Source organism: Carcharhinus amblyrhynchos, chromosome 4 (assembly GCF_965287045.1).
Source record: "Carcharhinus amblyrhynchos chromosome 4, sCarAmb.v2.hapA, whole genome shotgun sequence".
NCBI lineage: Eukaryota > Metazoa > Chordata > Chondrichthyes > Carcharhiniformes > Carcharhinidae > Carcharhinus > Carcharhinus amblyrhynchos.
Genome location: NC_137327.1, coordinates 22,307,341 through 22,333,612, shown reverse-complemented (window position 1 = coordinate 22,333,612; position 26,272 = coordinate 22,307,341). Strand labels below are relative to the sequence as shown.

The 26,272-nt window shown below is 42.3% G+C and overlaps 1 protein-coding gene across 1 annotated transcript in view; it reads right to left on the bottom strand.

Moving 5' to 3' along the window:
* cyb5b (cytochrome b5 type B) overlaps positions 1 to 24,296 on the bottom strand; it is a 30,219-nt gene extending 5,923 nt beyond the window's left edge. Inside the window, exons 1-4 of the mRNA XM_080186800.1 lie at positions 24,082 to 24,296; positions 10,643 to 10,771; positions 7,748 to 7,774; positions 3,991 to 4,025 (exon numbers count right to left, since the gene is read on the bottom strand). Of these exons, the coding sequence (XP_080042926.1) occupies positions 3,991 to 4,025; positions 7,748 to 7,774; positions 10,643 to 10,771; positions 24,082 to 24,225 (335 nt within the window). The 5' untranslated portion in view covers positions 24,226 to 24,296. The remainder of the gene's footprint in view (positions 1 to 3,990; positions 4,026 to 7,747; positions 7,775 to 10,642; positions 10,772 to 24,081) is intronic.
* Positions 24,297 to 26,272: the final 1,976 nt, after the last annotated feature.

Sequence of the window (26,272 nt, the reverse complement as noted above, 5' to 3'; positions counted from 1 at the left end):
TGAAGCAACCCTTCAGCTGGAATTGGTTGCTGCAACTCCTGCCATACCTTTTTATCATCGTCTTCCAATACTTCAGGAGTTTGCTTTGGAACATCCAGAGAGAGAAAAAGCACTATCTAAATATACTTTCTTTACTGAAACAAGTTTTTTTTAATGATGTGCCTTATTAGTCTTAACAATCCCATCTAGTCCCCATCTCTGTAACCCCACGTATGTACTCTGCTACTCCCCCGACACTAATGGTCAATTTAACACGGCCAGTCAACCTAACCTGCTCACCTGTGGCCTGTGGGAGAAAATGGAGCATCCAGAGGAAACTCACGCAGACATGGGGAGAACTTGCAAACCCCACATGGACAGTGACCCAAGGCAAGAATTGAACCTGGGTCCCTGGTTTAGGTTTAGGTTAAGGTTAAGGTTAGAGGGTCATTGCTTTTTTCTTAATTGGTCGGCGCAACATCGTGGGCCGAAGGGCCTGTTCTGCGCTGTAATGTTCTATGTTCTATGAATTTTAGCAGATTTTGATTTTGTTTGGAAGGGCAAAATATTTAATTTTACATACAAATTCTAGACACAAGGACTTGAACAGGAATAATAATTACAAAAACACAATCCAGTGGCACTCTGAACGGCCACTCAATGCAAACCAAATGCCAGGGATTGTAACAGTTGTGGTGGAGAAACACAATAAAATTAATGTGAAACAAGAGTCCCAAAGTTGACCACTAATGATCTGGAGACAATTTAATAGGAATTGAATTTTTCAACCTCTGTGGTACCTTTCCAATGTTTGATGCACATGAAATCAAGATATACAATGATGTACTCATAATAGTCAAATATCTCCTTTAGGAAGGGGAGCGAAAGACAGAACTACATTTCAAAATAATATGGAAAATGAAAGGACAAGACGAAGGTCTTTTTAGCGTTCTGAACTTTGTCTTTTTAGTACTAGAACTCAGCCTTTGCAGTGCCCTGAATGTCAATTATTTAAACTTTTAATCAAGCTATGGTTTAGACTGTTTATGAAACTGGAAGTAGCGGAAGAGAAAAATGAAAGGTACAATACTATTGTATTTCATGGGTACACTCATGCTAAAGCAACTGAAACGGTAAAACTATTTGCATAAATCTGCTTGAAGTCTCTACAATTCAACTGCTTCCCATAATTGCAAAAGTAGCTGGCTAGAGCTACCTGAAGGTTTGATTTGGTCCAAAATCAGCAGAACTCATGTTGCTCAGTACAGTATGGGATAGCCAGCTCACAATTAGTTAAGTGAAATTGACAGCATGCTAACAAATCATTTTCTCAACGTACACTGTTTAAATAATGGGGACCATACTTGGTTTCAATACTAAAAAATTTCTCCAGTACCTAAAAAATCTTCCACTCCTATAATAACTGCTTCAAATGAACTTCCAAAGAAATCTGACTTGGGAGTTGTTTGTCTTCAGTTCATTTAACTCAAGTTCCTCTTCTATGTAGTTTCCAAAATCCTCTAAGATAGGGCATGATCATCTGGCTCTTCAAGCTGGAGGATCTTCTGGTCCCATGGATAACCCCACTGTCTCTCTCCTGGCAACGTGAGATGGAATCAATGGGAAATCCCACTGATAGCAGTGGGACCAGAAGATCCCATCGCCATCGAGAAAAACGCCCCAGAGCAATCAGAGAATCATGGCAACAGTCACTATACTACAAAAATCGTGCTCCTTCGTAAGTTATGAACTGGTATGGTACAGTAAGTAATTAGGAAAGATACTAGAATGTTATCATTTATTGTGAGGGCATTGTGAGACCACATTTGGAGCACCATGTACAGTATTAGTTTCCTTATTTAAGAATGTAAATGCATTGGAAGCTAGACTAGATTAATAGCTGGAATGGGTGAGTTGGATGGACAGGTGTGACTTATTTCCATTAGAGTTTAGAAGACTAAGAGGCAACTTTACTGAAACATGCAAGTCGAGTGATTTTGACATGGTGGGAAGTCACCCATTTAAAATGGAGATGAGGGAAAACTCTCTCACTCAGAGGGTCATGAATCTTTGGAACACTCTTCCCAAAAAGCTGGTGGGAACTGTATCTTTGAATATTTTAAGAGCAGAGGTGATAGATTCTTGGTAAGCAAGGGGGTGATAAGTTCTCAGGTGGGCAGGATGCAGATTTGATGTTACTATCAGATCAACCATGATCTTAATAGCAGAGAAGGCTTGAGGGGCTGAATGGCCAGTTTGTGCTCCTCATTTGTATATTCATCTGTTGAGGCTTATATTTGCAGCAGTCTTATCTCAGGCAAGAATGGTAACAAATTTGCCAAGTTATGGCTGTAGTTAATGCTCAGCATTCCTTGTGAAATTTTTCCATTCTCCCAAAGGTTTCTCCTCTCCCTTTTGGCTTCATGTAGATAGTTCTTCTTCCTGGTTTTTATTTTAGTTTCACTCTTCTTCCAGCCTGGGAATAGCTTTCTTAATCCTCTCATTTGATTTATTCTCAGTTGCATATTTTGATAGTCATTTAAAGTTTTCCATTTTCCTCCACACAGCTACTCCTGCAGTGATAGGTCCTTTCTATTTTGCTCTTTAATTTTGTTAAAGGTTGTTTGAAATTTTGTATTACTGGTGCTCATTACAACTACCAGACTTGTTTGATTATTAAGTAGTCAGTTGACCAGAGATTCCATAATTTCTGCATGGTGCACATTTACAAAGTTAAATGCAAGTTCATCGCAGTGGATTTCATGACATATTGGGTCTGAGGTTGCTCATGAAAATTTATTGGGACCACGAGCGTAATTTCCCCGATTCCAAGATGATTAAATTTGGTGCCATCTAAAAGGGGATTGTATCATTCAGCAACAGTGAAGTCATTAAGCATACTTGTCAGCCAATAGACGGCAAAGCAGAAAGTTAAAAAAGCACAAATTTAAAATCATTTTACAAAAGTCAAAATAAAGATTGGGGAATACGTTTGGATTTAGGGAAAAAAAAACTTCAAAATAAAAAACATGCAGTTTTTAAAATGTTAAGAGAATGACACTCCACAGTGTAAAACTGAGGTTTTTCAGCAACTATGACTTTGTATGCTTCAACTGCAGGCACACCTCATTCAACACGGCTTAATATTTCCAATGGCTTTATGACAAGAATAGTGTGAAAAATATCAAAGTCAAAATAAGATCAGTAATTGAGTTTATTGTATTTGCTAAGGCTGCACTGCACACACTGTGAATCAGAGGGTCACTGGCAGCAAAGGTTAACTGTACAAGAAGCTAGAGCTTGTTGCCAATTGTACATAGGAATGACAGTGAGCACTGAGGTCTTGCTGCCATTACAATCACAAATTCTGGGCCAACTTCAAACTCTCTCACCATATGTACATGATAGTTAGCACTGTTGCCTCACAGCATCAGGTTCAATTACGGCCTCGGGTCACTGTCCGTGTAGTTTTCACATTCTCCCAGTGTCTGCGTGGGTTTCCTCTGGGTGCTCCGATTTCCTCCCACAGTTCAAAGATGTGCAGGTTAGGGTGATTGGCCACACTAAGTTGTCCCCTAGTGTCAGAAGCATTAGCAGAGTAAATATGTGGGGTTACAGGGATAGGACCAGGTTGGGATTATTGTTGGTGCAGGCTTGATAAGCCAAATGGATTCTTTTGTGCTGTGGGGATTCTATAATACATTACAGCATCCCCAGCTTGTAGTTAATTAGGTGACAACGGCCATCATATTACTGGTACCTGTCCTGATCCCATCATGTAGGATGTAGTCATCTTTTATCTGGCTTGTGGATCTGGAACAGAACCCTATTGCTAATCTAACTGACTGCTTTTTAGCTCTAGGCAAACTGTTTCAAGCTTGTGCCTTACAGTGAGATGGCACTGCAACCTGCTGGATATTCAGTTCATTTGGGAAACTATCATCTCATCTCACTCCCAAAAGACTATGTTTCTAATTACAAGGCAAGCGATGCTATTTAAATCTACTATACCTGGAATAGCTTGATGATGTTGTAATTAAAACATCCTGTGTAGAAAAAGAAAAAAAAAACTTAGGAAGTTCATTTAAAGTTCTTTAAAAAAACTGCAAGTTATTAAAAAAGACAAGACATCACACATGGAGCCAAAAGACAATCCAATCTTTTGTGGCTTAGTAAAAATCCAAAACAAAAATCAAACAATTTACAAAAACAATATGGAAAAAGTTCATAAAACATTCATACAAGTCTGTGACTGACATCATAATTATATACAGTCTTGCATTTATATAGCACTTTTCACTTCAGGATACCCCAAACTCCTTTACAACAAATTAATTTTAAAGCATAGTTATTGCCTCATCTGTTTGCTACTGTATAATGTGTATTGTATGGTCAGAAGAAACAATGCAAGATAAATCCCTGGGACCTGAAGAAGTGTATTCCAGGACATTGTGGGAGGCTAGGGAGAAAATTGCAGGTCCCCTATGAGATATTTACTTAAATCATCAATAGTCATGGGTGAGGTGCCTGAAGACTGGAGTGACAAATGTTGTGCCTTGGTTTAAAAAAAAGGGCTGCAGGGAAAAGCCTGGGAACTACAGGTCACTGAGCCTCACATCTGTGGTGGGTAAATTGTTGGAAGGTATTTTGAGAGACAGGAATCACAGGCATTTAGAGATGCAAGGACTGATTAGGGACAGTCAGCATGGCTTTGAGAGTGGAAAATTATGTCTCAAATTTGAGTTTTTTGAAGGGCTAATCAAGATATATGAGGTCAGTACAGTTGATGTTGTCTACATAGACTTTAGCAAGGCCTTTGACAAGGTGGTAGGTTGTTGCATAAGGTTAATCTCATGGGATCCAGGGTGAGGTATCTAAATACAAAATTGGCTTCTTAACAGAAGAGGGCAGAGTGGTTGTAGAGAGTTTGCTGGAGGCCTGTGACCAGTGTGCCTCAGGAATCAGTGCTGGGTCCACTTTTATTTGTCATTTATATTAATGATTTGGATGAGAATATAGGAGGTGTGGTTAGTAAGTTTGCAGATGACACAAAGATTGGTAGCATAGTGGGCAGTGAAGAAAATTATCTCCAATTGCAACTGTATCTTGATCAATTGGGCCATTGGACTGAAATGGCAGATGGAGTTTAATTTAGGTAAATGGGAGATGATGCATTTTGGTAGATCGAATCAGGGCAGGACTTACTCAGTTAATGGTAGGGCACTGGGGAGAGTAAAAAGTCTGACAACACCAGGTTGTCAGACTTTTTACTGTGTTTACCCCAGTCCAACACCGGCATATCCACATCATGACTGGGGAGAGTTACAAAACAAAGAGACCTAGGGGTACAGGTTCATAGCTCCTTCAATGTGGAGTCACGGGCAGACAGAGTGGTGAAAAAGGCATTTTGGCATGCTTGGTTTCATCGGTCAGAACACTGAATTCAGGGGTTGGGACGTCTTATTGAAATTGTGAAGACATTGGTAAGGCCACACTTGGAATACTGTGTACAATCTGGTCACCCTGTTATAGAAAGGATATTATTAAATTAGAAAGACTGCAGAAGACATTTACTAGAATGCTATCGGGACGTGATGGATTGGGTTATAAGGAGAAGCTGGATAGACTGGGACATTTTTCCTCTGGAGCAAAGGAGGCTGAGGGGTGATCTTATAGAGGTCTATAAAATAACAATCTAGCTGATCTAGCTCAGATCAGCTAGATAGTCAATATATTTTCCCCAAAGGTAGGGCAATCTAAAATTAAAGGGCATAGATTTAAGGTGAGAGATATAAGAGTGTCCAGTGGGGCAATTTTTTTTTCCCCCACAGAGGGTGGTGAGTGCCTGGAACAAGCTGCCAGAGGTAGTAGTAGAGGCAGGTACAATTTTGTCTTTTAAAAATCATTTAGATAGTTACATGGGCATGATGAGTATAGAGGGATATGGGCCAAATGTGGGCAATTATTTTAAAAAAGGGCAGCATGGGCAAGTTGGGCATAAGGGCCTGTTTCCATGCTGTAAACCTCTATGACCCTAATGACTAAATAATCTGTTGAATGATAGGACATTGCTAGAACTCCTTGCTCTTCTTCAAAATTGAGCCTCAAGATCTTTAATATCCACTTGAATGGACAGACTGAGCCGCAGTTAAACTTCTTATCTGAAAAAGCAAATCCACTAGTGCAGCACTCACTCAGTAGTGCACCGGTTTATCAGCTTGGATTTTGTGCTAAAGGTCCCTCAAGTGGAACTTGAGCAAACAAACTGACTCAACAATGCATAGATTGCCATAAATTGATTGACTCACACAGATGCAAAGCTAAGCAAAAAAACAAGGACTGTAATGTGCGAGGAATGTGATCATTTAAATTTTTCTACTTGATAGAATTTTAATTGTAGGTTCAAGTCGTGCAGGGTCATGGAGAGGTGCATAGTGTTTTATCATAGGTGCATTCCCAATGGCTGGGATTGCAACCAGGCAACTGCAATCATTTAAGAAAGTTAGACATGATGATGGGAAAACAATAGGAGCAGTTCTCTGGTAAGTTGACATGGAAAATGTTTTCTTCATATGATTGTACCTTGATGTTGATTCAACATTCAGTACAACACATTATGTTAGCTGATGGTATTAGCTATACCTAAAATTACTGAACACAACAAACAAAAGCCACAGTAAAAGGACAGTAACACAGGTTAGGCTACAGATCAGTTATGATTGCATTAAATGGCAGAACAGGCTCAAGGGGCTGAATGGATTACTCCTGTTCCTATATCTTAAACATGTACAAATTGCATTTAAATGTTAGTGTGACAAAACATAACTAAAAAGATAGAGCTGCCATAGCTTAAAAAGAATGAACAAGAAGGGTTCAATAAACTCAGCCCAAAAAGACTGAAGCAGATTTTGTATCTGTATTTTTGCTGCGGTGGAAAGGATTTCAAAATTGAAAAAAATAGTTTATTGTACGAAACATGGATTTGTAAAGGATACAAAGAACAACCCAGCACGGGAAACAGGCCCTTCGGCCCAACGAGCCCATGCCGCCGCATCACCCTACACCTATTCTACCTTGCATGTCTACGAATGGAACCCCTAACTTAGCCAGATTCAGGGGAGAAGAGTGTCAATTTGGTAAAACCAATCAGCCTAAGAGCACATCTTTGGGGTGTGGGAGGAAACCGGAGCACCCAGAGGAAACCCAAGCAACCACAGGGAGAATGCGCAAACTCCCACAGACACAGGCCCAAATCCATGTATCTGCACAGCTAGCAGTGCTAGTCACCGAGCTGTTGCGGCGCCCGTCTACCGGATGTCATTGGAAGGACAATAACCAAACTTAATCCAGGAAACAGATGAAGGAATAGAGTATGATAATGGAAAGGCCCCAGTGATATGCAAAAAGGAATTTCTAAAAATAAGACAAATGTTTTGTGTGCTGTTCACGCTACGACTGAAGATAGGTTTTGTATCCACACAACGCTCGTTTTAAACAGGAATGCAATCAGTGTTTTGAACTTTACCAATGACAGAACACATGAAGTGAACAATGCTTAATAATATTGAAATATCTGAGTATAAATTGGCATCTTTGAAGATCTGTTATAGTCACTGATTTTCTTTTCATTGGTAAATTGGAAAACAATAATGAAATTTCTTCATCAGATTAACAACATTTTCCATTTTCACCAGATTTCTCAATTAGAGATCAAATAGTTGTTCTCATAAGATATTTATTCAGTTTTGATGAACAAAAAAATCCTTACCTTAGGATTTTCCTTTCTTCGATCAGCCTACTCGTATATAAAGAGAAATCAATCGTTAGACAACACAGATGAGTGCAATAGAGAATAATTGAAAAAAAAATCAAAATTTAGCTTACTGCTTTATACAAGACCAATCAAAAGTTTATCTTCTTTTAAATACAAACCGCTTGCACCCTTAAGCAGCTCAATTTACCCCACTGAGCATCAAGCTTATTGCAACTTTCCCTTCTCCTGTTTGAATGGAAAAAGGGAGAATGACATGTCTGTCACATTAAGAAATTCAGATTTTTAACCACACCTTCATATGTGGTGATTTTCAGAAGGCAATCAACAAGGTGCCACACCAAAGACTGCTACATAAGATAAAGGTGCATGAAGTTATAGGTAATGTATTAGCATGGATAGAGGATTGGTTCACTAACAGAAAGCAGAGTGGGGATAAATGGGTGTTTTTCTGGTTGGTGAATCAATGACTCAAGGATCAGTGTTGGGATCACAGCTGTTTACGATTTACATAGGATGATTAGGAGTTGGGGACTAAGTGCAGTGTGTCAAAAGTTGCAGATGACACTGAGTGGCACAGCAAAGTATGCCGAGGACACAAAGTCTGCAAAGGCATATAGATAGTCTAAATGAGTGGGCAAGGGTCTGACAGATTGAGTACAATGTTGGTAAATGTGAGGTCATCCCTTTTGGCAGGAAATAACAACAAAAGGGACTATTATTTAAATGGTAAAAAAATTGCAGCATGCTGCTGTGCAGAGGGACCTGCACGTCCTTGTGCAGGAATCTCAAGGAGTTGCTCCCAACAGACCTCCGTGCGTGTGCACATCAGGAGTAGGCAGAGCATGCAAAATTTGGCACTTTGCAGTTCTTCAGGCTAAAGGTAGGCCCAGTGAAAAGAAGTGGCATGAAAACTGGATCATGTGGCCCAACAGCAGAGTGCCATTATTGAAGTATCACAACAGGGAGGTGCCACTTAAAAAGGAAGCTACACTGAGCAGAGAAAGAGGCTCCAAACAGAAGAATGAACTGCGGTTAGCTTATAAGCCAATTGACTTTTAATCAATGAGGCCTAGGGAGAAGCCCTGGAGATTAGAGGAGGCAGAAATTTGATGGTTCTGTGCTTCAGGCATTTTGGCAAAGGTAACTCTGAGTAATGTTCTGCTCAGTGCAGCCAAAGATCTAGAGTCATGTTTATGAGTTGGTGCTGGAGCACAGACTTAAGAATCTAATCTTGGAAATGGAGTCTTGAAAGAGAAGATTGAAACCCTGTGAGATGTGCCATCGTTAAGGCAGTGCAAGTTGGAGTGACTTTGGGAGAAAATTCCATGGCTGGAACTTTGCAAGGGAAGACTGGATTCCCTCATGTGAACGACAGAATATCAACAAGATTGGACAACTCAGTGTTTACAATGCCTGGATGGGTTGTTGAAAAAGAAGAGGAATGCAACTTGGTTGCATCTGCCATTAATCATGCAGTGTGCGTATTACAACACAGTTTGGCACTAATTCACATGTCTCTCATGGGGAGATGATGGCAGAGTGGTAATGCCACTGCAGTAGTAATCCAGAGAGCCAGGCAAATGGTCTGGGGACACGAGTTCAAATCTTACCATGGCAGCACGAGAAATATGAATTCTGCTAATAAATTTAGAACATAAACCTCGTCTCAATAATGGCTATGGCCATGAAACTATCAATTGCTGTTCAAACTCACGTGGTTTGCTAATTTCCTTCAGGGAAGGAAATCTTCCATCCTTAGCTGGTTTGGTCTGATCTGTGAGATTCCAGAACCACAGCAATATAGTTGACTCTTAACTGTTCTCTGCAATGGCCTAGCAAGTCACTCATTCATAGGCAATTAGGGATGGACAATAAATGCTGGTCTTGCCAGCGACATGCAGTCTATCAAAGGACAAAACTCATGTTAATCCTGAACACTGGAGTACGCAAGAGATGTTGTATCCTGTAACTGTAGAATCTTGTGACTTTATTCTCTTAGAGTTTCTTGGATCTCAAATTTTGACTATTTTAAACAAAAAGTTAGAGGACTCAAACTGGATTGTACCAAAACCTGGGGGTCTGGTCCAAAATCAAAACACTTGAGAAGGTGGGGTTATAGCCACCTTCTTGAACTGCAGCAGTGCACATGCTGCAAGGTTGGGAATGCCAGGTTTTTGACGTGGTGTTCAGATTACCAAAGATTATAAGGGTAAGAGGAAGACTAATTACCATCATAATTATCTTTACTGAGATTCAAGATCCTGGTCTCAGAATCAATTACATCACTATCCACCTTGAGAAAGAATTCTACCATATTATGGTCACTCATCCCCAAGGGTTTTCTCAACTAGATTTCCAACTAATCCTTTCTCATTGCACAATACCCAATATATTGCATGATTCTTCAGCTAGGGTAGAATCAATTTCAGAGACTTCGAGGTTGGCTCTGCCAACACAGTGGCTAATAAACAATCATTCTATACTGGATCTTTCTAGAGATCATTTTATAGAACAACCTGGTCCATAACATAAGCTAGGATGCAAATAACCTAAGCATGCTGTGATACACGGACAGGAAAACAATACAAGTGTATCTTCTTCCAATGTTACTGTACATCCCAAAGTACTAATGGGGATGACTGTCAAAAACGATTTTTGTAATGAACAAAGAAGAAAATTGCAGCACAGGAACAGGCCCTTCAGCCCTCCAAGCCTGCACCGACCATGCTGCCTGACTCAGCTAAAACCCCCTTAACAGGGACCATATCCCTCTATTCCCATCCTATTCATAATGCTACAGAAGTATTTATTACAACTCAAGTGTAGCTAAACAAATCTACAAAAATAATTCAATAAAATCAGGAGTCTCAGAAAAATGATATTTTGTACCAAGTCGAGTTCTCCAATGAAATACTGCTTCAGCATTTCTCTGGCATCAGATGAATGGCCCACATCTTCAAAGCTTTCTGTGGCATCACCCCCAGCTTGTTCAAATAGCACCTCTTCTCCACCAGGATGCTGCAATAGAAAAAAGATAATTAAAATATGCAATGTAGAAGTGATAACAATTGAAAAATATCCACACCAGAACTTCTCAGAGGAAGTGTAATACACAATATTTATGTTTGCAACTATCAGGGTTCAATATTTTTCACAGTACAGTGCAGCACAATAGACAGTCTTCCCACTGTGGAGATGAAACATTGTGCTGCTATCTTTCTGACCAAAGTTGTATGGCTGTTGCATTGAAGAGGAGGTCAAATTGACGACGATGATACTGTGCATTTAAGAAACGTATTTTTATCATGTTTCTTGAAAGGGGTATGTTTAAAATTCAGCTGTTTTACACAGTGCTAATTTATCTGGGCAACAGGCAGCTCAAATGTTGAGAGTGCAGGATAATGACTGGTAGAGTAATGGAACAATACAGCATGGAAACAGGCCCTTCGGCCCAACCAGTCCAATCTAGCCATTGTGCCCTCCCAGTTTTCCCACATTTAGTGACTACAAATCAAGCAAAGAAATTGGGAGTATTTTGTGATAAATGTGGTTCTAGTTCTAATCACTCATTCTCTATAATGTGAAAAATCAGGAATGTGCTTGAATAATCACTTCTTTAGCTGGATGCTGGTATAAAAGTACACCAAATATTCATTCATTGACCAATGTTAAAGATTCAATAATCACCACTTGTGCCCAGGACTGCAGCATGTATAACCTGCAGGGTGAGCTGCAACAACTCAGATTATTTTGACAGCACCTGCCTTCCATGCAACTTGGACACAGTAGGATACAAGCAGCAAGACTGAGGCAACAACACCACCTCAAATTACACCCTCCCCCCAAACAAACAATAGAATGAAATATTATAAAAGCCCTCACTGTAACATTATAAAACAAAAAAAGGCATCAAGTCATGATGACATATTAGGTCAGATGCCCAAAAACTTGATTGGGGGGGGGGGGGGGGGGGGGGGGGAAAGAGGGAGGAGGAGGAGGAGGAAGGAGGGCTGGGGGGTGGGGGGGGAGGAAGGAGGAGGGCGCTACATTTGTTGGAGTCATCACTGGCATAAAGAAAAATGGTTGTTGTGAATGGAGGTCAATCATCTCAGCTCTAGGACATGGGCCCAAACATTTTAGCTTACTTCATCAATGACCTTGCTTCCATCATAAAGGTCACAAGTGTGGATACTTATTGATGACTGCACAATATTCAATGTCATTCGTGACTCCCCAGATACTGAAGCAGTCCAAATGCAGCAAAACAGGCTTGGGCTGTAACATTCACACCACACAAGTGCCAGGACATGACCCTCTCCAACAACAGAGGATCCAATCTTCACTCCTTAATATTCAATGAACGTACCATTGCTGAATCCCCCATTATCAACATCCTGGAGGTTACCATTGACCAGAAATTGAAATAGACCTGCCCCACACAAATACTGAAGCTACAAGAACAGGTTGAAGGCTCAGAATCCTATGGCAACTAACTTATCTCTGACTTCTCAAAGCCTGTCCACCATGATGGAATCTCTCTACTTGCCTCAATGCATGTAGCTCCAACAACAAAAGAAGCTTGACACTATCTCGGAAAAAGCAGCCTGCTTGATTTGTTATCCCTTCCACAAACATCCAATCTCTCCACTACCCATGAACAGTGGCAGCTGTGGGCACTATAAGATCATAGCAGGAACTCACCAATGTTCTTTAGACAGCACCTTACAAACCCACACCTACTACCAGCTAGAGTGAAATGGGCTGCAGATACCTAGGAACACAATCACCTGGAAGTTCCCCTCCAAGTCATTCACCATCCTGATTTGTGAACATATTGCCATTCTTCCACTGCTGCTGAGTCACAATCCTGGAAGTCCCTCCCTAACAGCACTGTGAATGTACCTACACCCCAGGGACTGCAGCAGTTCAAGAAGGCAACTCACCATTACCTTCTAAAGGGGAACAAATGCTGGTCTAGCCAGTGATACTCACGTTAGGTGAATGAATTAAAAATTATAAAGCAATTATCCATTCAGTCGAGAAACTAATTCTGTTTTACTTCAGCAAATGGGTGCTCCTCACAATTAGACAACGTCTCAACTAGTTTACATAAAGCGGACCCGAACCACTACCTCGAAGTTTGCTTCCAAGTCACTCATGATCCTGATTTGGAAATATATTACTGCTCCTTCAATTTCACCGGGTCAAATTCCTGGAATTCCCTTTCAAACAGCACTGTGGGTGTAGCTACACCTCAGGGACTGCAGCAGTTCAAAGCAGCAATTCATCATCACCTTTGGAAGTGAACTAGGGATGGACAATAAATGCTGGCCTAGCCAATGGCACCCCCATGCCACAAATGAATGAAATGTTGCCCTAAAAGTTGAAGGAAATTGCCAACTAATTCTGTGCAATTTGCAGAATGCAAGAATATCACCTATGCATTCTATTCCTGACATTAGGTTTCCTAGAATTATTCAGGGAGTCAGCTCAAGTTAGCATTTGAGAGTTTCTTCACTCCAAATGCCATTCCCTCATGACTAATTCCAACCCTCACCTTGACAAGCAAAACTTCACTACTCCCGTACTCAAATCCTCTTCAGATTAACAGTAATATTCCATTAGCCTTCCAAATAATTTGCTGCACCTGTAGTCTTCAGTAGCATATGGACAAGGATACCTTGTTCCCTCTGCACATTTACAATTTCCAACTTCTTACCATTAAGGAAATATTCTGCACATTTGTTTCTTCTACCAAAGTGGATTACCTCACATTTCCCACATTATACATTTATTTTTTAAAGGCATAGTATTATCAATACCGTCAAGAGAATTCATAAAGGGGAAAAGAAAAATGACAAACAAGCTAAAATTATTACTGTCTATTTTCATCAGGAACATAGAAGAAATTGCTCCAATTCCAAGGGACCATGTTCTTGCCCACTCACTAAAACCTATCCAAATCTGCATTACATCATCTTCGCAACGTACACTCCCGCCTAGCTTGTCATCTACAGACTTGGAAATATTACATTTGGTCTCCACATGCAAATCATTGATGGATATCATGAACACCTGGAATACAAGTACTGTTCTTGTGATATCCCACTAGCCACAGCCTACAAACACAAGAATGATCCATTTCTTCCTACTTCGTTTTTTGCCTGTTGGTCAATCCTTAATTAACACCAGTCTATTGCTTCCGATCCTACATGATTTTATTTGGCTCAAACTCCTGACTTCATCAAATGCCTTCTGAAAATCCAAATATACTATGTTCATCAATTTTGTTATTAACATCCCAAAAAAAGTCAAACAAGTTCATCAAACATGATTTAGGCAGGAGGAAAGAGGGGGTGGCGTAGCTCTGCTGATTAAGGATAGTATCAAGGTGGTAGCAAGGGATGATATCGGAGCCAAAGAGCAGAAAGTGGAATCGTTGTGGGTGGAGATTAGGAACAGCAAAGGGAGGAAGACGCTGGTGGGTGTCGTCTATAGGCCCCCGAATAATGATCTGGAGGTGGGGCGGGCTGTTAACGCGCAAATAAGTGCGGCGTGCAGGAATGGGACGGCAGTAGTTATGGGGGATTTCAATCTGCATATTGATTGGTCGACCCATGTTGGACGAGGTGGGCTCGAGGAGGAGTTCTTGGAATGCTGCCGGGATAATTTCCTTGAACACTATGTTGGAGCCGACGAGGGAGCGAGCTATCTTGGATCTGGTGCTATGTAATGAGGCGGGTAGAATTAGGGACCTTGCGGTGAAGGATCCTCTTGGAGAGAGTGATCATTGTATGGTGGAGTTTCTGTTGCAGATGGAGGAGGAGAAAGTGGGTTCCCGGACACGCGTCCTTTGTTTGAATAGAGGGGAGTATGGTAGGATGAGAGAAGAATTGGCGAATGTGGACTGGGGGAGCGCGTTGGAAGGTCTGCTGAGGAGCAGTGGAGGATCTTTAAGGAGATCTTTCTTGGTGCTCAGCAGAAATTTATTCCGATGGTCAAAAAGGACCGTAGGAGGAGAGGTAATAAGCCGTGGATAACGAAGGAGGTGAAGGAAAGTGTTAAATTAAAAGCGGAGGAATTTAGAGTAGCTAAGAGCAGTGGGCGAGAAGAGGATTGGGAAAGGTTTAAATGTCAACAAAGATTGACAAAGAAGTTGATAAAGGAGGGTAGGAGAAGCTATGAAGCTGGGCTAGCACTTAATATAAAAAAGGATAGCAAGAGTTTTTATAAATATATAAAAAGGAAGAGGCTGGCTAGGGTGAACGTTGGTCCTTTAGAGGATGAGAAAGGGGACCTAGTGGTAGGGGATGGGGAAATGGCTAAGGTCTTGAATGACTTTTTTGTTTCTGTCTTCACGGAGGAGGACGTGAATAATTTGCCGGGTGTTAGCGATGGAAAGGTGGTAGGACTGGAGGGTCTTAATGACATTACTGTTACTAGAGAGGTGGTGCTCGACAGACTGGAGGGGCTGATTGTGGACAAGTCCCCAGGACCGGATGGAATGCATCCGAGGGCTCTGAAAGAAATGGCGGAGGTGATAGTGGATGCCTTGGTGGTTATTTTCCAGACGTCGCTGGATTCCGGGGAGGTGCCGGAAGATTGGAAAACGGCTGATGTTACGCCGTTGTTTAAGAAGGGTGCCAGGCAAAAGGCGGGGAATTATAGGCCGGTTAGTTTAACGTCTGTGGTAGGTAAAATGTTAGAATCCGTCATTAAGGAGGAAATTGCGAGGCATCTTGAAGGGAATTGCTTGATAGGGCAGACGCAACACGGTTTCATTAAAGGGAAGTCGTGTCTGACAAATTTACTGGAGTTCTATGAGGATGTGTCTAGGGCAGTGGATAGAGGAAAGCCGGTGGATGTGGTCTTTCTGGATTTTCAGAAGGCGTTTGACAAGGTACCTCACAAGAGGTTATTGCAGAAGGTCGAGGGACATGGAGTTGGGGGTAGGGTGTTAGCGTGGATAGAGGATTGGTTGTCAAATAGGAGACAGAGAGTGGGGGTCAATGGGTGCTATTCGGATTGGCGGTTGGTGACTAGTGGGGTGCCCCAGGGGTCGGTGCTGGGGCCTCAGCTATTTACCATTTATATAGATGATCTGGAGGAGGGAACCGAGTGTAGGGTGTCGAAATTTGCTGATGACACCAAGATTGGGGGAAAGGCAAATTGTGCGGAGGGTGTGGAGAGTCTGCAGAAGGATCTAGATAGGCTGGGCGAATGGGCCAGGAAATGGCAAATGGAATTTAATGTTGGCAAGTGTGAGGTGGTCCACTTTGGTAGGAAGAATGGTAGGAAGGACTATTACTTACGTGGCAAAAAACTGCAGCAGGTGACGGTGCAGAGGGACCTCGGGGTCCTTGTGCATGAGTCGCAAAAACCCAGCTTGCAGGTGCAGCAGGTGGTCAGGAAGGCGAATGGGATGCTGGCCTTCATAGCGAGGGGGATTGAATATAAAAGTAGGGAGGTCTTGCTGCAGCTGTATAGGGCATTGGTGAGGCCACAGCTGGAGTACTGTGTGCAGTTTTGGGCGCCGCACCTGCGCAAGGATATTTTGGCCTTGGAGGGAGTGCAGAGGAGGTTTACTAGGCTGATACCGGAGTTGAGGGGGTTGAGCTATGAGGAGAGGCTGAATAAACTAGGCTTGTACTGGTTAGAGTTTAGAAGAATGAGGGGAGATCTCATTGAGACGTATAAGATGATGAATGGGATGGATAGGATAGAGGTGGAGAGACTCTTCCCGCTCAAAAAAGACAGTAGGACTAGGGGGCACAGCCTCAAGATAAAGGGGAGGCGGTTTAGAACGGAGTTGAGGAGGAACTTCTTCACTCAAAGGGTGGTGAATCTCTGGAATTCTCTGCCCGTTGAAGTGGTGGAGGCTGCCTCGCTAAATATTTTTAAGAAGCGGGTTCTTGGGTTCTTGATAAGAGAGGGGATTAAGGGTTATGGGGAGAGGGCGGGAAAGTGGAACTGAGCCACGACAGATCAGCCATGATCTTATTGAATGGCGGGGCAGGCTCGAAGGGCTAGATGGCCTACTCCTGCTCCTATTTCTTATGTTCTTATGATTTCCCATTCATAAATCCATGCTCACTGTGCCCATTCATATCATGAATATCCAGATCTCCATTTATCACATCCCTTACAATAGGGAAAACATTAGAACCTATAACTGATCAAAGGCTAACAGGCCTATAGTTCCCTGTTTACCCTCTTGTTATAGTGGGGTGACATGCGTTATGTTCCAATCTTCATGAACCATTCCAGAATCTATTGGATTTTGGAAGCTGATCACCAATGCAGCCACTTCCTACATTCTGTTGCATAATGTCAGGTCTTGGGGTCTTAATTTCCTCAATACAACCTTCTCGATTGTACTAATTTCCTTCATCTTCTCATTCTATATGGTCCCTTGGAATTGGAGAAATTTACTGTCTATTTTCAGTAAGGAACACACAATAATCATTTAGTTTGTCATTTCTCAATTCCCTTTTATGAATTCTCTTGACTCCTGTGATAATACTATGCCTTTAAGAAATATATTTATATCATGTTTCTACTAATAGGTATGTTTAAAATAAAATTCTGTTGTGCAAGGTGCAAATTTGACTAAGAATTTTTTTAAATTGGTAGCTGGGTGTCTTTCGGGTCAAACCAAGTAAATAAACTTAACTTACATTCAGACAAAGAAAAAGGGGGCGGCTCCCCAAAAGGAGGGGGAGTGGCCCGAACAGAAACAAAAAGTACAAAGGAAACTTAAGACATGTCAAATCAAAATGTGATTGTCGGGGTCTATAAGGCACCTCAGCCCCTGTGGTGCCCAACGGGCACGTAGCTGGGAGAGCACAGGAGTTGGGGCAGCCCAATGGCAGTGGTTCGGACTATTGCCTCACAGCGTCAGAGACCCAGGTTTGACTTCCAGCTTGGGTGACTGCTGTGTGCAGTTTGCACATTGTACCCACATCTGCATGGTTTCCTCCCCGCATCCAAAAATGTGCAGCTTAGATTGATTGGCCATGCTAAATTGCTCCTTGGTATCCGGGGGATTAGTAGGTAAATACTTCAGGTTATGGAGATAGCACCCGAGTGGGACTGTTGTCAGTGCAGGCTCAATAGGCTGTATGGCCTCCTTCTGCACTGTAGGGATTCTATCAGGATAAATAACTGGAGTGTTTGTTTTAAACTGAGCTAACGCATTTGCATTTACTTCAGTTCCCCCTGAGGTTTCAGAGTAGAATTTTGATTAGGTTGATTGACAGGGACTGAATCATGTGTTTAATGGGAGGAGCCAAACTTGCAAGGAAACAGTTTCTCTCTCCTTTTAAAGCAAGCAGATACTGCATGGTTCTGAAAGAAGCAATGTGTCTTTAGAGCGCCAGGGCTGGCATCCCAAGTACAAGCAAATAAGCCTAGGTTTTGCAAACTGATTTTGAAGAGGGTGTAAGTCTGTAAGAGGAATACTGCTTGAACTGGAACATGGAGGAATTGGTCTTCCATTTGGTTACTTTACATACGGCATGCCTGGTGGAGAAATAGTTCTTTCAGTGGCTACAGATTTTCTGGGTGTGAAAAGAGTCACAAGTGGTTTACAAAAGATGGTTAAAACAAAGCGTTGGGAATAGGCCTGTAATGGATTCACATTTGTCTTCATTAAAGGTTTTTTTTGGCATGTAAGTTTTTACAGTCCATCTTTGTGTTTTTTTAAGAACATAAGAAATAGGAGCAGGAGTAGGAGTAGGCCATCTAGCCCCTCGAGCCTGCCCCGCCATTCAATAAGATCATGGCTGATCTGTCGTGGCTCAGTTCCACTTTCCCGCCCTCTCCCCATAACCCTTAATCCCCTTGCCTATCAAAAACCTATCAACCCGCGTCTTAAAAATATTTAGCGAGGCAGCCTCCACCACTTCAACGGGCAGAGAATTCCAGAGATTCACCACCCTTTGAGTGAAGAAGTTCCTCCTCAACTCTGTTCTAAACCGCCCCCCCTTTATCTTGAGGCTGTGCCCCCTAGTCCTACTGTCCTTTCTGAGCGGGAAGAGTCTCTCCACCTCTATCCTATCCATCCCATTCATCATCTTATACGTCTCAACGAGATCTCCCCTCATTCTTCTAAACTCTAACGAGTACAAGCCTAGTTTATTCAGCCTCTCCTCATAGTTCAACCCCCTCAACTCCGGTATCAGCCTAGTAAACCTCCTCTGCACTCCCTCCAAGGCCAAAATATCCTTGCGCAGGTGCGGCGCCCAAAACTGCACACAGTACTCCAGCTGCGGCCTCACCAGTGCCCTATACAGCTGCAGCAAGACCTCCCTACTTTTATATTCAATCCCCCTCGCCATGAAGGCCAGCATCCCATTCGCCTTCCTGACCACCTGCTGCACCTGTAGGCTGGGTTTTTGCGACTCATGCACAAGGACCCCGAGGTCCCTCTGCACCATCGCATGCTGCAGTTTTTCGCCACGCAAGTAATAGTCCTTCCTACCATCATTCCTACCAAAGTGGACCACCTCGCACTTGCCAACATTAAATTCCATTTGCCAGTTCCTGGCCCATTCGTCCAGGCCTATCTAGATCCTTCTGCAGACTCTCCACACCCTCTGCACAATTTGCCGTTCCCCCAATCTTGGTGTCATCAGCAAATTTCGACACCATACACTCGGTTCCCTCCTCCAGCTCATCTATATAAATGGTAAATAGCTGAGGCCCCAGCACCGACCCCTGGGGCACTCCACTAGTCACCAACGGCCAATCTGAATAGCACCCATTAACCCCCACTCTCTGCCTCCTATTTGACAACCAATTCTGTGCTGCCTGCCTGGTTGTCTTAAACTATCTAGCAGTCAACCATTGCCTCTCTGGCTGTACATTTCTAACCTGCAATGTGACCAATTCCTTGAAAATGCCAGGTACATAGTCCTCTCTTGAACTGCCACTCAAGTTCTGAAACCCAGAGCTTAAGTTTGAGCAACTGGTGACATTTCGTACAGATGTGTTTGCCTGGGAAGATGCATCTATGACTTCACACATCACAGGATGGACACAATTTGGCCAAGCTGACCTGCCATTCTGTAACCAAATAATTATTACACTTAGTGTCATTATAATGACTGAACCAAGTTACTTGCAATTTAACTTTACTGCACTATGTTAACTTTATCTTACTTTATTACACTCGGCCTCGATCTAACTTTATATCCCTATTGCTCGTGTTCCTCACTGAAATCCATTCTCCCTGGTTCCGCTCTGTCTAGCTCATATCTCCTGGCTCCAGTCTTTTTTCAGTTAATTGGTTTCTTTAAATTTTACTCAAAAGTAATAAGTGTTGGGACTGAAGTGAGCCATCAGTTCCAGAAACATTGTTAATTTAATAATTTTTCCTGCAGTTTCATTTTAGTTAGTGCCCCTTTAAAAAGGTTAATTTATTAACTTTATTTTGCTTAGTCAAAGAGTATGTAGATAGAGTATCAGTTGGAACACTGGGTTAGTAGGAGACAGAGACACTACTGCATCCTGTGAATAAACCTGCTATCAAGGAGATCTGTGTCTTATTTTGTCTTTCTTGATGTAGCTTGGATTCAATTAACAACAATATTCCTTAACATTGACAATGTCAACTCTGGTAAGAGATTTAATCAAACCCAGGAGAACATGGACAAAATAATAAAAAACACATTGGCATGATTTTGAACAAACAGTAGATCAACTGAATGTTTTGCAATGGACAACTTACAATTCTGTCACAGGCCTGATAAATGTTTTGTATGACGATTTATGTTTTCAACTTCACAAAATTATTGCTCAGATTAGATCTTGTGATTGCTTGGGGCTGAGGTGAAGGGACCCAAGATGCAGGGAGGGAACTGGAGACCATAGAGTATGGACAGCTAAAGTTGCAGATGCCAGTAGTGAAGTTAAGCGAGTGGGCCAAAGTATGCAGAAAACAGGGCTATCCATAAGTTATGGGCTGGAGGACGGATGAGGCCCTGAAGGGATTTACTCAGGAGGGGCAGAATTTGAAATTTAAGGCATTGGAGACCAGGAGACAATGTAGGTCAGGATTGACAGGTGAATTTTGTGGGTCAAAAGACAGGCAGACAATTGAGAACTTGGAAGTGACTCGAGCAAAGATATTTTGTCATCTTAATTCCCATTGTGGGATGTATGCTATATAAACACATATTTAAATCCATTTCTCTGATGCCCCTTTTCTAAAAAAAGTATGACCAGACACAGCTCACTGGCAATTCTACCATCTATTTAGTAATACTTGAAGTGCACATACATAATTATTTGGATAAATGAATTACCATGGCAATCAATGTCAAAAGCTCTCTCAAAAATCACTACAGTAAATTGTATAAAATTGGGTAAAATGTCCAAACTAGTGTACTATTATATAGATCACATTGAATATAATATTATGAATTGAGTGCATCTTTGAATACATCATGCACCATAAAAAATATTTCCAATTTAAAAGACAAACATCCCAAATTTCAAAATAAAGCAAGCATCATAATTCACCCTAGTGCAGATCAAAGAGCAAAGTAATCAGCAGTTCCATGGGAATTTGATTGTTATTTTGGATGTCACATGGGCTTGGATAGAAATATAGCCACAAAAAGGCAGCATTATGGAAGAATAATTGAACTTCAAATCTCACTTGGAATTAATTTATAATCAAGAAAGTGTTGACAAAATGTTTGAAGCAGCTCAAGGAACAATTGCCAAGCCAATAGATAATTTCATGACAGGCAAGATGACATGACATTCCTACTTTATCACACTTGTGGGTAAATAACCTTAAAGATCCTCAGACATAAGTCAGAGTGTGATGGAATACGTCAATGTGCCTGCTGAGGCAAGGCTCGACAGACTGGAGGGGCTGATTGTGGACAAGTCCCCAGGACCGGATGGAATGCATCCGAGGGTTCTGAAAGAAATGGCAGAGGTTATAGTGGATGCCTTGGTGGTTATTTTCCAGACGTCGCTGGATTCCGGGGAAGTGCCGGAAGATTGGAAAACGGCTGATGTTACGCCGTTGTTTAAGAAGGGTGCCAGGCAAAAGGCGGGGAATTATAGGCCGGTTAGTTTAACGTCTGTGGTAGGTAAAATGTTAGAATCCGTCATTAAGGAGGAAATTGCGAGGCATCTTGAAGGGAATTGCTTGATAGGGCAGACGCAACACGGTTTCATTAAAGGGAAGTCGTGTCTGACAAATTTACTGGAGTTCTATGCGGATGTGTCTAGGGCAGTGGATAGAGGAAAGCCGGTGGATGTGGTCTTTCTGGATTTTCAGAAGGCGTTCGACAAGGTACCTCACGAGGTTATTGCAGAAGGTCGAGGGACATGGAGTTGGGGGTAGGGTGTTAGCGTGGATAGAGGATTGGTTGTCAAATAGGAGGCAGAGAGTGGGGGTCAATGGGTGCTATTCGGATTGGCGGTTGGTGACTAGTGGGGTGCCCCAGGGGTCGGTGCTGGGGTCTCAGCTATTTACCATTTATATAGATGATCTGGAGGAGGGAACCGAGTGCAAGGTGTCGAAATTTGCTGATGACACCAAGATTGGGGGAAAGGCAAATTGTGCGGAGGGTGTGGAGAGTCTGCAGAAGGATCTAGATAGGCTGGGCGAATGGGCCAGGAACTGGCAAATGGAATTTAATGTTGGCAAGTGCGAGGTGGTCCACTTTGGTAGGAAGAATGATAGGAAGGACTATTACTTACGTGGTGAAAAACTGCAGCAGGCGACGGTGCAGAGGGACCTCGGGGTCCTTGTGCATGAGTCGCAAAAACCCAGCTTGCAGGTGCAGCAGGTGGTCAGGAAGGCGAATGGGATGCTGGCCTTCATAGCGAGGGGGATTGAATATAAAAGTAGGGAGGTCTTGCTGCAGCTGTATAGGGCATTGGTGAGGCCGCAGCTGGAGTACTGTGTGCAGTTTTGGGCACCGCACCTGCGCAAGGATATTTTGGCCTTGGAGGGAGTGCAGAGGAGGTTTACTAGGCTGATACCGGAGTTGAGGGGATTGAGCTATGAGGAGAGGCTGAATAAACTAGGCTTGTACTCGTTAGAGTTTAGAAGAATGAGGAGAGATCTCATTGAGACGTATAAGATGATGAATGGGATGGATAGGATAGAGGTGGAGAGACTCTTCCCGCTCAAAAAAGACAGTAGGACTAGGGGGCACAGCCTCAAGATAAAGGGGAGGCGGTTTAGAACAGGGTTGAGGAGGAACTTCTTCACTCAAAGGGTGGTGAATCTCTGGAATTCTCTGCCCGTTGAAGTGGTGGAGGCTGCCTCGATAAATATTTTTAAGAAGCGGGTTGATGGGTTTTTGATAAGAGAGGGGATTAAGGGTTATGGGGAGAGGGCGGGAAAGTGGAACTGAGCCACGACAGATCAGCCATGATCTTATTGAAAGGCAGGGCAGGCTCGAAGGGCTAGATGGCCTACTCCTGCTCCTATTTCTTATGTTCTTATGTTCATTCCAGTTGATCAACAACCCCTCCACTATCTTAAATTTCCACTCCCTCCACCACAGACAATGTGATTACGTATTGTCCTATTCAGAATGAAAAGCAGCACTTTGCAAACCTGCAGTATTCCAGGCAATTCATGACTATCAAGGGGAAGTATGGATTAGTTGGCCTTCCTGGCAACACCCATATCCCAAGAATGAATTTACAGAAGTCTGACCTAATGAGTGAAGAAATTTGGAAAAATATATACAGGTAAGAAGCAACTGTGGAAACTGATAATTTCAGAAGTATTGTTAGAATTAAAGTACTGAAAATCCAATTAAAGTTAGTGAATTGTTGGTAAAATAATCAGATTGAGCATCACAAACAATACAAATCTGCATTTAAGAGACATATGATAAATTGTAATTATAAATTTTATATTTCCATTTATCGTTAAAACAAACGATGTTACAAAATGTCCCATTCTCTTCCATACAAGAGTATTACCATTAAAAAAACTGGTATTAGAATTAAGGCTCTTCCCCTTTCGCTTGAAACACGGAGTACATGAAGTAAAAGGTAGTATCATAAGATCTATTTTGTACTGATGAAGTCAATCAATTTTTACAGTACCATATTAAAACTAATTTTCAAATTTTTAAAAAAAGCTATTTTTCTTTCTAAAATAGTTTACGCCTCCGATCTCGCCACGAGAGATTGCACTTTTTATAATTCACCTGACAAGAATGAATGATAAGAACAGCGTTTCCTTCCTCAGGTTTTTTTTGTAAAAAGCACGCTTTTCCTGCAAACCATTATTGGAACACCAGGCCTAGCCTCGCAAGATAAACAACAAACGTGAGACTCACCTCCTCTAGAAATTTAGTGACATCGTACACTTTGTCGTGAATCACCAGCCATGTGGTCTTGCTGCTGTTGTGGGCTTTGACTTCTTCCATCGTTATGTAATTCACGACCGGGTCACAGTCGATCTTATTCTTTTGCTCACCCATTGTGCACTTTCCTCCACTGACCGCGACAATTGTACGCTCTCGCTCTTCCTCCCCTACACTGCCGATCAACACCCGACTCCCCGCCCCCGTTCCGGTCCCCCGCAACTGAACGTCACCCTTTCACGTGATCGTACCCTCGCACCACGGTCGCTACTGACAACAGCCAATCGCGTACCGGAACAGCCGCTAACGACAGCCGAGGCTCGAGACGCTCCCTTCAAATACGTCAGCCGATCGGTCGCCGCGTCACGTGATCACGAGGTGCCATTTAGTCGGTTGTTCAGCGGGCCCAGATTGTGGCGAGGGTATCCTTCATGAATTTTATTCTTACCTAACAGAAAAGAGGGGATTATGTTTTCCTTCTATTGTTAGTGTTGATACTGCAAAAATTGATTGATTTCATCAGTACAAACAGATCTTATGATACTACCTTTACTTCATGTACTCCATATGTTTCTATATGGCCTTAATTCTAATACCACAGCTTTTTTTTAATGGTAATATTCTTGTATGGAAGAGAATGGGGCACTTTGTAACATTTAGATATTTTAGTGATAAATGGAAATATAAAATTTATAACTACAAACCACACCTGCACAGTGTGCACAGTCTAGATGGACATCACTGTCCTAGTGGGAGTGCAGTGAAGGTTCAGGAGACCGTGGACAACCTCATTATAAGATGTGCCTTTACCAGCAGGTGGGGGGGTGCAGTTTTTTTCTCCAAATTCACAGTGACACAGCGATTAGCACTGTTGCCTCAGCGCTAGAGACCTGGGTTCAATTCCAGCCTGTGCAGAGTCTGCACATTTTCCCCGTGTCTGCATGAGTTTCCTCCGGGTACTCTGGTTTCCTCAGACGGTCTGAAAGATGTGCTGGTTCGGTGCGTTGGCCATGCTAAATTCTCCCTCAGTGTACCTGAACAGGCACTGGAGTATGGTGATGAGGGAATTTTCACAGTAACTTCATTACAGTGTTAATATAAGCCTACTAATGACATTAATAAATGAACTTTAAAGATTCCAAGCAACTTGTAATCTAAGACTCAATGGGTTACTCCTAGGGACATATATCAAGATAAATGGCAACTGCTGCTGGAGTGCCCATTAACTTGATAAAAGACGTTTTGCAACCCGCCTCTCAGCTTTGATGAAGGGTTGGTTCTATTCTCTCTCCACAGATGCTGTCAGACTTCTGAGTTTCTCTAGCATTTTCTGTTTTTGTTTCAGATTCCAGCATTTTGCCTTTATCAAGACTTCTTGTAGTTCTGCATGGTTCATTAAGTCAATGATTACACAATGGACTTTAAACAAATGAGAACAAAGCACACAAACTCTCATTAACACACCTACTCTGCGTGAGGTCCCATGTAATTCTGCCAAGCTTCACTCTCATGATGCTCCACATGACCGTGTCAACATCCTCCCATTTTGTTTGGGCCCCTGGATGTGTATGTAACAGTGTATGCATATAACAATTACGTATGTCCTAACAGAACAACAAATTTACAGAAGCATAAAACAGTCTACAAAAAATGAAATGACAATTTGACTCTTGTGGTTGGTGCGTGTGCACTTGAACAATAGAACTCCAACTTGACTCTTGCAACTAGTGCAAAGCCTGTTGCTGTGTCCATTGTGTGCACTCCTTCCCCTTCTTTCAGGATCATTTGGGAGGCATGGTGGCACAGTGGTTAGCACTCGTGCCTTACAGTGCCAGGGTCTTAGGTTCAATTCTGGCCTTAGGAGTCTCTGTGTGTAGAGTTTATACATTCTCCCAATGTCCATATGGGTTTCCTCCAGGTGCTCCAGTTTCCATCCATCGTCCAAAGATGTGCAGGTTTGGTGGATTGGCCATGTAAATTGCTCCTTAGTGTCTGAGATATGTAGGTTAGAATAATTAACCATAGTAAATGTATGGGTTTATCGGGAGAAGGTGGGAGAGAGGACCTGGGTGAGATACTCTGTCAGAGAGTTGGTGCAGACTCAATGGGCAGAATGACATTCTTTTTTCCTATAAGGATTCTATGATAGAGTCAAACTATCATG